Source organism: Phalacrocorax aristotelis, chromosome 22, assembly GCF_949628215.1.
Source record: "Phalacrocorax aristotelis chromosome 22, bGulAri2.1, whole genome shotgun sequence".
NCBI classification, from domain to species: Eukaryota; Metazoa; Chordata; class Aves; order Suliformes; family Phalacrocoracidae; genus Phalacrocorax; species Phalacrocorax aristotelis.
The window spans coordinates 2,188,598-2,201,609 of NC_134297.1; the positions used below are offsets into that span (position 1 = coordinate 2,188,598).

Sequence of the window (13,012 nt, forward strand, 5' to 3'; positions counted from 1 at the left end):
CACACTTCAGGGAAGTACCCTTATGCAAAATGTTTGTCCTTCAAACCAGATTTCTCCTTTGTAAACTGTGAGAGAAAACCTGCCCTCCCTCTCCCTGCAGTGGACAGCCCTTCTCATGTAGACAACAAGGAGGCTTTTAGGACCTTATCCTTCACAGGCAAATGCAGAGAACAATCCACCTTTTCTTATTCAAGCCTGGATAAAGCCCCTACGGGGCTAACATACTAGGATAAAGTGCCTTAAAACTGAAGGTTCTTTCTGCTGTTTGTCTGCTGGAAATCCCATGCCAGTGATACCCTGAAAGCCTAGCTGGCAGAGGACCAGGACTAGGTGTTTCCCTGCAGCAATCCTGGGACATGTGGGGGACTGGCAGCCTCCCAGCTCCCTCCTGATGTTATCCTGAAAAGTGCGTTCGTTCGCCTGGTGTGCAAAACGCCAAACTACACACAGAGTGGAGGTATTTTATTCATCTTTATGCAAAGATTGGTGCTATGTGGTAATCCCACAAAGCTAGCACCCCGCACCAAGAAACTACTCGGAATTTATACATTTAAATGTATCAATCACAGCTAATATTCACATGCCTCAGCTAATAATTGGTTAATTTCCTTCTCACTTCGATGTAACAGTACAGCTCACTTCTAATTTACTACACATGCTCATAGATTAAGGGATTTACTGGGGGGGGGTGCAGTTCCTGGACTCTGGGCCTGATTTTTAGTATTATAATGAGGATAGTTCCCCTACTGGGCACTTTTTTTAGTTCTTATCTACATGCCAATTAGTTGTTCTCTTTGACTATACACTTTTTCACCCCTTTCTCAACGGCTTCTGAGGCAGGATGTTTGCTTTAATCGGTCTCTCAGCTCTTCTCAAGATTATCGTCATAAAACAAGTGCTCCCCTAGCTCTCAGTTTCTGCCTCTGGCCCTCAACTTCTGTTTTGCCAGGCTTCCATACTTCATTGTTATGCCTTTAGCAGACAGTTCCAAAATTTCCATTTTCTTAGGGATATCACTGATGCAAAGCACATTCCTCCTCCAATCTGCAGCTCCAGCAGGCCACAAGGCCTTGCCTGCCCTACTCCCTCCCTCTCTGTTTTTCTCTCCTCTCCTGTATGGAGCAGGAGGTGGTGTGTGGCAGGGCCCTCCATCTGCTTCCTGGAAGCTGTAGAGAACTTCTGTGACACTGGTGGCTCTAAAGCCCCTGGACAGACCAGAGCAGCAGAGTCCATCCCAGCAGTGGTAAATCATGCCACACCACAAGCAGGACAAGGAATCTTTTAAAGCCAGCTCAGCAGTCCACGCAGTGAAAAACATCCTCCATTTACAAAACACATTGTTTACGAAACAGGCCGGTAAATCTCAACTTCCTTCAGTTATTCCCCCAGAGCAAAAAGTCCAATAAACCCAGGTAGCTCAGAGCAAACATACCTCTCCTTGCCCTGAGCTGGGCAGCCGGGTAGAGAGGATGCCTGAGTCACGGAGGGAGTGTTGTGCTGGGGCCAAAGCTGTGCTGCCCTGTTGTACAGGGTAATTGCAGCACAGACCAGAATGACCCATCCAGCACTAGGACAAGGAATATACATATCCCAGTGTTTGCTGCCTCTGTTCCTTTCTTTCCTCAGCACCCTGCCCTGGCCCTAACTTAGCCGCTGCTTGACACAAATAGTTCTGCTTACTGCAACCACAGGGCCAGAGAGACAGTCCAGTTTAGCTGTGACTCATCTTCTCTGCAAGACTGCTGCAGTTTTGCCAAAAAGACAGCCCCTCACTTGCCATCTCCTCCTACTGGGTTGCATGTGGGAGAAGGTTTCGCTTTCCTGGCTTCTGGTCTTCCCCAGACCATTAACTCTCAGCCAATATGCTGAAGGTTTCATCTCCATGCCTGAAGCAGAGCCCTGAATTCAAAGGGCTGCTGTTTGCCTGTGGACTTCTGTCCTCTACCCACAAAAAGGAAGATTCATTTAACTCTGGGGAAGACAAAAAGGAGTGGATTCGCTGCAGGGAAATGGAGAAGGGACCTGACACCCTCTGCACCAATCAGTACAGAAGGCTCTGAGCTTAGCCAAGCTGCAGTGCCTCCACACCCATGCCCAGTGATGCCTGGCACCATGAGGCCCCACTGTTTGAATGACACAGCATCAGGCTTCCAGGCACTCCTAGTCTGTAGAGATGGATGGAGCCTTTTCAGAAGCTCAAAGTGCTGTGTGGACATCCCCCAGAGACCAGCAGACCCAGAAGTCTGGTTGTACATGGCAAGGATGAGTCTGAGACACTTCTCTTCTAACTCCTAGGAGCAAGATCACCATCTCAAGCCTTCAGGAAGCCCTGGAAGACATGAGCCATGGGGGCTGCAGCTTCCAAGTTACTCCCTGGGTCACTTCCCTAGGGAATACAGAGAAGTGCAATGCAGAGTCTGTATCTTCTGTGCTCATACGTTCTCCCTCAGCACGTGAGTGGTGGTGGGGAGTACTGTAGCCTGAGGTCTCCTCACTGCTCCTGTCCACCTCCCCCTGCATGGCATTGACAGGAACACACAGAGGAAGAGTGGAGACTACCCACAAAAACAAGGCAAAGGGCCTTGTTCCAAATGGCTGTCCCTGCTGGTTCTGGGGGACAGAAACCACCTGTTGCAAGGAAGCAGAGAACAGCACAAGTTCTCTTGGAAATGGCCACAACTTGACTTTGAAAGAAGCTTGTGGAAATTATAGCTCTAGCTTAAGTTTTGCCCACAAAAACACAGGATAGGGAAGGAACCATACCACTCGTGCTAGCAAGGAGAAAGCCAAGAGAATAACTTCTGTCTGCTTGCCAAGAGGGAATAAACCCCAAGTCATTCCATATGATGTAACAGCTGTAGTGTGGGTGGGAGACAGGGAAACACCCCTAAATCATTTCCAAATCACCCCTGAGTTTACTAAGGAACTGCATATTTGAACTGTGGCTGGGGAGCGCAGTGGTTGCTTGTTACCTGGAGGCGGTATTTATTTTGGCATCTGAAAAGCAGACTTCTGAGCTGCCAGCCTGGAAGGGGCCAGCTCCTCCTTTCTCCACCCTGGGTCTGTTTCTGTTATAGCCGGAGGAGCCACAAGGTGTGCTAGGCTTCTGCATGCCCCAGTCAGGGTCCTGCAGCTCCTTGGGGACATCTTCCGATGCTGCTCCGAGCACAGCTGAGCAGTCTAGGCCCTGCCCGTTTCTGCTCCATCCATCCTACTGCTCTGTCCAAAGCTCAGACTCCTTCTGAGTCCTGTGATTCCATGCCTCTTTGTAACACATGTGTGAGTCTCCCAGAGTAATTTCAACTCCCTGCCCTTCCTTCATTGGATTTCAGCCCACTTGATTTGCTTCATTACATGGGCTTATCCTTGGCTACATTAATGACTATGAAGTCACATTTTGTCCTAAAAATATGAACCTCCTCCTGACAGAGCTTTCTGGCTATATCCCCTCCCAAAAGCAGGCCTCAGCTCCCGCTTTCCCATGGCAAGTTCAACTTCAAGAACTGATGAGGAACAAAAATGAAAAGCCCCACTGAGTGTACATCATGTAATAAACATTGTAACTTGCAGCATCACTTACAAAGATATCTTTCGCCTTGGGTAAGTTTTTGTGGCAGTCTTCCTTGTTATATATGTGACATGATCCCATCCTGCCTCTTCTTTTCCAAAATTAATTCTCTCTGAGAGGCAAACGTGTCTATTTTCAACTCTGGTTGTTTCAGTGACGTGATGTTGAGTCAATCTCACCGACTGAGAGATGGCACAGAGCTTTTGCAAGGAGACTTCAGATGAAACTGTCAAGGGCAAATAGCGTCAGCAGTGAAGTTGTGCTTGTAAAATCCTCTGCTTCCATTTTTATAAGCTTTTCCCCCATTCCATTTGCTCTCATTTTGCTAACTTACTTTCCATGTTCCTTAAGGTGCTTGCAGAAAAGGTTGTGCAACAGTAGGGGAGAACAGTTCCTATTTCCAGGGGACTTGCAGCCCCACAGTCCCTTTGGAGCGCTCTATGTTGCTTCTCTGCACTTGTGGGGAACATGCAGGGTGTTTCTGAACTCACCACTGTGCTGCCCACTGACCCTGGGCATCAGTGGGGCTGCAGACACCGCCCAGAGAAGCTCCCAGTAGGGCAGAAGGCAAGGAAGAAAGCCACAAGGAAATGAGGGCATGCCAGAGTATTTGATTCTGTGAATTTAACAAGCCAGAAAGCTCAGTTTCTCACTTCCTCCACACTCCCTGCGTTAGGGTCAAGTTTACCTCTGGCCAATGTTAGCAACACTGAACATATATCAGCTCTTCCAACACATCCTCTCTTTCTCTGGCCTCTTTTCTGCCGCTCTCCTTTTACCCTGCTTGTCCTGAGCTCAGCTATTCTTTTTCTTGCACTTGCCCTTCTTCTTCCACTTCAGTTCATCAACTTTTATTTGAAACATTTAACACAACAGCTTCTTTCTAAACCTGTGGGCCACTGGCAGGGTGGTGAGGCCTGCCTGGGCGAGGTGCTTTGGGGATGGAAAAAGGGAAGATGAGCACAGTGAGGCAAATCCAAACCTCCTACTCGCTCAGCCACACGAGTGACTCAGCAGAGCCTGGGACAAAGCGGAGGAGGTGGGGTTGACAAAACTATAGCACAAGGGCATCAAAAACACCTCCAGAAGCTTCCTGTGGGCTACCAATGATACGTCTGCAAATGTAAAGCAGATAGGGGAAAGAAAGGGTATACCCTTCTCCTTTCTGAGGACCCACCTCATCCGGAGTACCTATGCATTCAGCATATTGCTCATTTGACTGCTGGAAATAACTGCCCTCAGTGGAATTAGCTCTGCAAACAGCCTCTGGAGCGATCTCCATTTCAGGCGAACCAGTTCAGGATCATCATAATCTCTAATTACTGGGTGTCACACACATTGGGTTTCACTCTGGACTATACCAGCTGCTCCTTTCCCAACAAGGCAGAAGGCATGCGGGAGGAACCCTTACTGTACACAGAAATGGGGCAATGCTCCATTTCTCACCAGCGTCTATATAACTCACCCCACATCAGCACCACCCCAATGGCTCAAAGAGCACTTGCAAAATCAACTGAAAATGGCAGCCAATGGCCTGCAGGGGAGAATGAGGAAATCCAGGCAAAAGGAAGGAGTGAAAACTCTATTGTTTTTTCATATATTTTTTGAGGGGTACAGCCAAAATGACTTGTCGTGCTCAAGAAGAATCACATAAGTGATCTGCCCCCTAACAAGAATGTGCTGTGTTCATCAGTGAAGTGCTGTGAAAGGGTCAGAGAGACCATCTTTTCACGGGCTGTTGGCCCTTCACCACCCAGCTTTCTCCAAGCAGGAGTAGAGGCTATATTTGAACATCTCTACAAGGATGTACCCCTGATAGGTTTTCCACACTTTCTGGAATTGTTTGACCTTTAAGAAAAGCCTGGACCAGCGCTGGAAACAGGACTGCAGATGCTCCTCCGCATTTTCAGAATGTAGGCTTCTGCAAAAGATTACAGGGACTATAAGTGTGCAAGCACAAATCACAGTGTTCCCCATGCAAAGGGATGTTGTCATGCAGAGGTTTGATTTCCAGCCCATGGGTTCCTGAGTGACATGCACACTGTCCATTTTAATCCCTCACAGCTGGTCACCCCTTTATTTTAATCCATTTACTCAGAGGCTAAGCAGGTAGAAGGAAGTGATCTCTAAAAGCATGAGTGAAACCTCCCATCATGGGTGTGTACATGTGAGCTGGATGGGGAGGAGGAGATATTTGCATGTACCTCATCAAAAAATGGAATATAAATAGTCTGGAAAGTGTGAGGCTTTCTCAGTTCCCAGGTGCAGGTGCGTGAAGCAGAGACATTGAAGTGGATCATGACAACTTTCCTCTTCTTGGTACAACTCCTCTTCATTGGGACACTAATCATCCCAGCATATGCACAGACAGAAAGATGTAATTTGCTCCTGAATGCAACTTCAAGCAATTTCACTGTAATCGTGACACCTGAGGCATACAAGGCAAACACAGCCTACACAGGTAAGCCATCTCTGTCTACATCTCAGAGTTTTCACACTGAACAGGAATGTGTCTCCTCTGCCCCTAACCCAAGCTGGTTTCTTAAGCCTTGTGGTGTTCTTAGATGTGTTTCAAACATGTGAGTTCTAACACTGTTTTGTTGTAAAGAATTTCAGCAGGATATAGGTAAATGGCACTAGTTGTTAACTCTTTGTTCCTATTTCATGTTCATGTCTACAGGGTCAGTCCCAAATTCTCTTTCCTTCCTTATGGTGCTTTTTTCTCCTTTAATCTTTTTGCTTAAACTTGCATAGGAGGACTTGAATGCTCTTGAAAACACAGAATTTGGGGGAATTTGTTTCGTGGTTTTGTTCCCTTTCCTTCTTCCTGAGAATTTGTCCTTCTCAGTGGTAATGGCTATAAAGACAAAGTGAAAAGGTTACTTTGATGCTGACAGATATTCAGCATCAATCATACAACGTGGATTTTAATACTACAAAGTACATAGCTGCAGGGTAAACAGCAGTTTGACCCTGTTTCCCAGACCTGACAAAAATTCTCCCTTTGCCTTGAGGTTGAGCAAAACCTAAGTCCTGAGAAAATAGTGTAGGAGAGACATCCCCATCACTTTCTGCAAGGGTGGAGCTAGTCTGCTGGTGTAAATTGTCACAGATCCTTTCACATCTCACCCAAGGAGCATCCACTGCAGTTCGTTGTTGTTTTTAATAGAGGTGTTTTGTTCACTACTGTTATTTCATTTTTTCAGCACAGAATTCAAGTTTGATGATAGCTACTGTCTCACGTCAGCTCCTGTAGCTTCTGACAGTCTAGGCAGCTTTCATTAGAAACAGTCCTGACCTGAAGGGTGCTAAAAGCCAAGAGGGCCATGGCAGTACAGCACACACAGCAACCTGGGATGGGAGGCACAGCTGGGGAGTCACTTGTTCCTGGCAAGCAGCTCCTCTTGCTTCATTTGCTTGTGTCCAACTTCTGCTTGCAACAAAAGCATGATACATAGCAACGCTGTGCAGACTAGTCACAGTTGTGAAACAGCAACCCAGAGCAGATATGTGGGGGAGAAAGTGTGGCATCTGGCACACTCAGCTATCAGCTGAAGGGAGGAACTGACTGCCCAAAAGCTTGTCCACTTTAGCTTTTCCACCGCTGCCATTTACATGGAATGCAGAAGAGATTTACGCCAAAGGAGCTCAGTTTGGCTTACAGATATGGTACCCACAATAACAGGGGCCGAATCTGGTGACTGAGGAGTTCCTCCTAGTCTATCCCCTATCTGGGGAGGGAGCAGATAAGGGGGTTTTTCTTCCTGTGGATGGGGGAGGACTTAGTACATCACCTTCTCTTTCCAGGCTTCTGGTGCACTCAGGTCACATAGAGAGCACTGTGCGAGCAAATACTTCCTTTGCTGAAAACCCTGAAGTCATGAAGTCTGGAGATGGCTGTCTTAAAGAATAGACAACTTACTTTGTCTAACTTGCTCTGTTTCCAGTTAAAATAGATGACGACAGAAACCTCACCAACAGCAACAATGTGACCAAGTATTTACTGCAAGCCTTATCCCCACAAAATGTCTCTGTGGGAGAATGGGATGTGGTAGACACGGACAACTGCAGTTCTATTGACACAGCAGTATTAAATGCCACTCAGAAAACAGCAAACTGGACATCTCCAGGCAGTAATGTATCTTCTGTGGAAATAAGGTAAGACTATACTCCACCTTTAAGTATTTTGTTGGGACCCTACTTGTCTGTGTAAGCTCTTGGCAATGCCCAGATCAAAAGCCCACCCCTAGCACAGGGGCTGAAACAAACCTCTTGAGCCTTCTCCAGGTTTTGTCTTGATAATACCAAGGAAATATTTTCTGCAAAGCCATAACACACAGACAGTCTCATAGTTTAAAGACTTGCTCACATTAGTAAGGATGTAGATTAATTCTATGGAAATTAATGGATTGAACACCCCTCTTATTTCCATTAACACTAATAGAGTTGCATCAGTGGGAAATATTTGTCAAAGAAAACCATAGCCATTAGCCTGATTGGCCTTATCTGTGGGAAGAATAGTTCATTACAATAGTGATTCTAATTACAAGGAGCAGATGGTCACAGTAACTTGCCACGCTGTTACAAGTTATTCCTATCCCTTGCAGTAAAGCAGCCAAAGCATAATGACGGCGGAAGTGCTTCAGATGTTAAAAAGAAAAAAAAAAAAAGCAACATGGCTGGAGGGCAATATAAGTGAGCTGAGGATGACTTCATAGTTCCTGTCTCTTCATCTGCTCTTAATGTCCCCCTTATATCCTCTCTCTTCCCTCCTTCCACAGGGCATATATCATCTTCGCTGATAAATACGCCACGTTTAAGACCGTGCCTCTGAACAAAGGTAAATAAGCTTCAGTTGGGCAGTTTAAACAGCAGGGTGAATTACACACCAAGCAAGGGCTTCGTTTGTGGTCTGCTGAGCACAATGGGATTGGGGGAAGATGGACTCAGTCTACCTCCAGCTGAAGAATATCTCATCTCTCCAGTAGTCAGGAGACAAGGCAAAGACACTAGAGTGCTAGAGCTAGCTAGAGGTTTTTCAGGTTATAATGTTGAACTAAAACCTTTTCAAGCTTCCTTTTTCCTTTAAAGGGACATTAAACAGCTACAAACAAGAGGACAGGCTTATTTATTTCTGCAGGTATTGCCACAGGCTTCATCCCCCTATTCACTGTCATGCAGGTACAAAGTGGAAACCATGGCTTTACCATCACAGATAATGTTTCTGGTATTCCAAAGAATCCCCTACCACCTGGGAACCTTGAGGCTATACTGATGATGCTCCATTGATATCAGTGGATATATTCAGACATCCCATTCCCCTATCATGGGTTTGAGCCCTCATTTCTGAGAAATCAGAGTTAAATGCAGCCCCTTGGAGTAGATCTGTAGCTCAGCTGGTCCTCTGGACTTCTAATCAACACTGGGGGTTTCCTTCCATTTCAGAATCAGAGACAACCACAGCACCACCGAACACCACCCCCAACTCCGTCCCTGTGGTTCAGAGCAGCTCCTTCTTCATAGCTGTCATTCAGTTGCCACTGCTCCTTGTCACAAGCAAACTACTCTCCTAGAAGTCAGGAAGAGATGACCCAGCTGCCCTGCAACTCTCCTCCTTGCTTGTGATATGCATAGGATGGCAGGCAGCTCATCTACTCAGGAAAACTATTCATTTCTTCTGTGTATTAGGATGGTAATTGCACTTCTACATTAAATTATAAAGGTCTATTTGACCACAGAACTGATGCTCCCCTTACTCCCCTTGCCCAGGGCCATCAATTTCAGCAAGATGAACTGTTTCATAGCAAGTCAGAGATCACTCTGTTCTAGCTTTTCAGCTAGAAAAGCATAACATGGTCAAGAGCAGACCCCGTCTAACAAAGGAACACCACATGAATTAATTCCTTCCTCATCCCCTGGGGTTCTGTGATGCACAAAAAAGCAGGAAAATGCTTGAGGGCAAAAAAGGTCCTCTTCTCATCAGGGTACCAGGGTCTGCTGAGAAGCTCAAGGAGAGGTCTGCTTTTGGCTGTGCAACCTGGAACCTGAACCCACCACATGCGTTTCTGTGTATGCATACGTGCCTCAGTGACAGTTTGACACAGTCCCCCACAGAATATTCACCAAAACTGCTGGACACAGAACTGAGACTGGGAGGAGAAATTATGGGTTTAGGATTCACATGCCTCAGCCAATTTAAAATTTCCAGTGCAAGCACGGAGAAAATAAGTGCCCCCACCAACCCTTCACCTGGGGAGGAGACCTCCTCACCAGGATAAGCTGGAGATCCTGCTGGCAGGGTATCCTCCATAAAGGCCCAGGCATTGGGAATTTATGCTCCATATTGTTGCTTGGCCCAGCATCTCCTAAATTTTGTTATTTCAGTGTATGTCTTATCAAATTTCTCTGGTTTTCATCTGGCTTTCTGGAATGGTGGGGTGGATATTTTTCACTCTCATTTTTTAATCAACAGCTGATTTTGCTGTAGGGCAAGATTGTATGGGCAATTGAATGTCTTGATTTTATTATTATTGTTTGTATTTTTATATGCGTAATGTTTATTTAGGAATTTTCAAACTTCTGGAAAGTAATTTTTTCTTACTAATCTAAATAAATTAAACTACAAAAGTTGGCTCTTGCACTTAACATTATTTCCTGGCTTCATCGTGATGTGGCAGGAGGATTGAAATGAATCTGAATACTGTGAAATATTTGGCTTTGACCCCAGAGATGAGCACATAAAGACACAAATAAAAGTGAGGCCTGTACACTGCAATCCTGTACAGGGTGAGCCAGAAGGCTTTTTGGAGGGAAGAGTCAGAAAGGCATCCTCACCCTCCTAATCCTCTTGCTGTTTCCTCTTCAGAAAACTGAGCTCCAGATCATAACAGTATTTCAATGGTCACAGATGAGAGATCTAACTTTACCTGGCCTTACTAGCCCAGAGTTTGTGATGTCGCTACAAATAGCCCTTATTTCTGTGGAATAAATTCTAACTGCCAAGTGATGAAAGGTTCACTCCAGAGCACCGAGAGCCTGACAGTAGAGGAGCCTTCATATTCTTGAGAACTTAACACAGGAGCTGGGCACAACAGGAAGAAATTGTCCCTGACCATCTGTACTTCTCAGGCATTCAGATGTTAGGTGTGGTTTAAGAGGGATTTTTTTCCTTCCTACAGAATTGTCTGAAAAATTAATAGCTGAAACTGGACAGTTGTGATTAATACCTGGTTCTCATTTGTTACGAACCATGCCAACAAACCTGTCTTGCTTCCTAGATCTGCTTTTGTTACCCCAATTTTTCAATGGATGTTCCATTATCCTCTGTCAGCATCAGACCCCCCCCAGGGCCACCAGCACAAGGGCTGCTCCCCTGTGTCAATCCTTTGCCCTTTTCATTTCTCTGCTCTTTTGGCATCCCATCCTCCCAAACAGTGCTGGGGATGGGATAAATGGATATCTCCTCTCACTCCTGCCTTTCTCTGATAATACTACAGGTTTAAGTGAAACTCTCTACTGTTTAAGTAGGCAAGTTCAACATGCAGGGTGGCTGCTGGCTTTGACCTCACCCTTAGTGCTCCAGGTCTACAGGGTGAGCAGGTGCTACGTGCCTGTATGCCCTGCTCTGAGCAGTGCTTTGGCTGGGAAGCCCTTGGCCACAGCAGACAGCAATGAGGGCAAAAGAAGGCCAGAGTGGTCCTGCCAAGCCCTTCCAGGGTCTCAGCTCCAGGCCAGAGGATTATCTACCCTTTAAAGTTTATGGGAATGACAGGAAGCTTTAAAAGGAAAGCTCCTGCTTTAACACCACGTGCAGACTCTCTGGGTCCGGTTAAGCATATGTACCCAGCAAGGATGACAGGAACCAACCCAGCATATAAACAAGCCTGCAGGGTTTGCATTCAGAGCCCTTCTCCTCCAAAGAGCATTTGCCCACACACAATTCAAAGGGAGGAAGGAGAAAGGACTCAAAACTGTGTCATATTTCATGCTTACCAGAAGAGTCATTAGGAACAGGCCGTCTGTCCCATTAAGTATTGGTGTAAGGCCAACTCAGAACAATATCTGAGGTGCAGCTCCAGTGCTCAGGGTCAGGCTGCCCGCAGAGACTCTGGCCCCAGCATTAGACACATAGATACAGATACACATACCCACAGACACTCTCTCACTCTCTCTTCCTGAACCTCTGCACAGTCTGAGCCAGGAAAAGCAAACAATAAACTGTGAGGTGTAGTTTATTTGGAAATACTAAAAACAACCACTGCATTACCTAATTTTTCCATCTGGTTCGGGCATCTGATCCTTTCTTCAGCACTGTCCTGTTTTCTCAGCGCTTTGCATCTGCCAGGGCAGCTGCTGGGACAGGGACTAGCAGTCTGTACTCAGCCTTACATGGAGGCAGTGGATGCCCTGGTCTGCCTCCTGGGACTCCTCTCTTCAGAAGTCTGCTCTCACAAAAGGCAGGCATGATATCAGATAGCCCTGTCTTTACTACAGCTGTCTTCTTTAGACTGTTTTGTTTTCTGCAGCTGTTCAGAGCTGATGCTACCCATCAGCCTGAGTTGGTTGGCACTCACCAGTTTGGCAACTCAGAGGCACGGATGCAAGCCAGGGCAGGTGCAATCTGCAATAGCTGTGCTCAGCTCTGTTCCAAGAAGGGAGAAGGTATGCAGTAGCAAATTTGCCTACACTTATCCTTGGACCCAATGCAAGATGACTCAAGAGTGGTCTGTGACTGTTGACTCCAGAGATCAGTCCCCTTCACTCTCTCCTGGGAAGAGTACAGGGATGCTGCCCAGTTGTGTAGGGATGGGGTCAGGAGGGCCAAGGCACGGCTGGAGCTGAGTTTGGCAAGGGATGCAAAGAATAACAAGAAGGGATTCCTCAGGTACGTCAACCAGAAAAGGAAAGTCAAAGAAAGCGCACACCCCCAATGAACAAGAATGGTGCCCTAGTATCAACAAATGAGGAGAAGGCTGAGGTGCTCAACAACTTTTTTGCCTCAGCCTTCACTGGTAACCTCTCTCCTCACCCCTCCTGAGTCAATGGACCACAAGATGGGGACCGGGGGGGGGTGGGGGCGGGGGTTAAAGCCCCTCCCACTGTAAGGGAAGATAAGGTTCATGACCACCTGAGGAACCTGGATATACACAAGTCTATGGGACCTGATGAGATGCATCCAAGAGTCCTGAGGGAATTGGCTGATGTAGTGGCCAAGCCATTCTCCATGACATCTGAGAAGTCATGGCTGTCAGGTGAAGTCCCTGGGGACCAGAGAAGGGAAACATTGTGCCAATCTTTAAAAAGGGTAGAAAGGAGGACTCAGGGAACTCCCGTCCTGTCAGCCTCGCCTCCGTGCCGGGGAAGATCACGGAACAGATCCTCCTAGAAGCTATGCTAAGGCACATGGAGTACAGGGAGGTGATCCGAAGCAGCCAGCACAGCTTC

The 13,012-nt window shown here is 46.7% G+C and overlaps 1 protein-coding gene across 3 annotated transcripts; it reads left to right on the forward strand.

Annotated features, from left to right (window-relative positions):
• The first annotated feature begins 5,786 nt into the window (after positions 1 to 5,786).
• LOC142067578 (placenta-expressed transcript 1 protein-like) lies at positions 5,787 to 10,217 on the forward strand. Of its 3 annotated transcripts, none has more exons than XM_075116345.1 (5): positions 5,825 to 6,029; positions 7,516 to 7,726; positions 8,350 to 8,408; positions 8,660 to 8,749; positions 9,014 to 10,211. In XM_075116345.1, the coding sequence occupies exons 1-5, from the start codon at positions 5,867 to 5,869 to the stop codon at positions 9,139 to 9,141; spliced, it is 651 nt and encodes a 216-aa protein (XP_074972446.1). In that variant the 5' UTR covers positions 5,825 to 5,866; the 3' UTR covers positions 9,142 to 10,211. The 3 variants fall into 3 exon arrangements, with proteins under 3 accessions (XP_074972448.1, XP_074972446.1, XP_074972447.1); XM_075116346.1 differs by having other exon boundaries at positions 8,660 to 8,708; XM_075116347.1 differs by lacking the exon at positions 8,660 to 8,749 and having other exon boundaries at positions 5,787 to 6,029; positions 9,014 to 10,217.
• Positions 10,218 to 13,012: the final 2,795 nt, after the last annotated feature.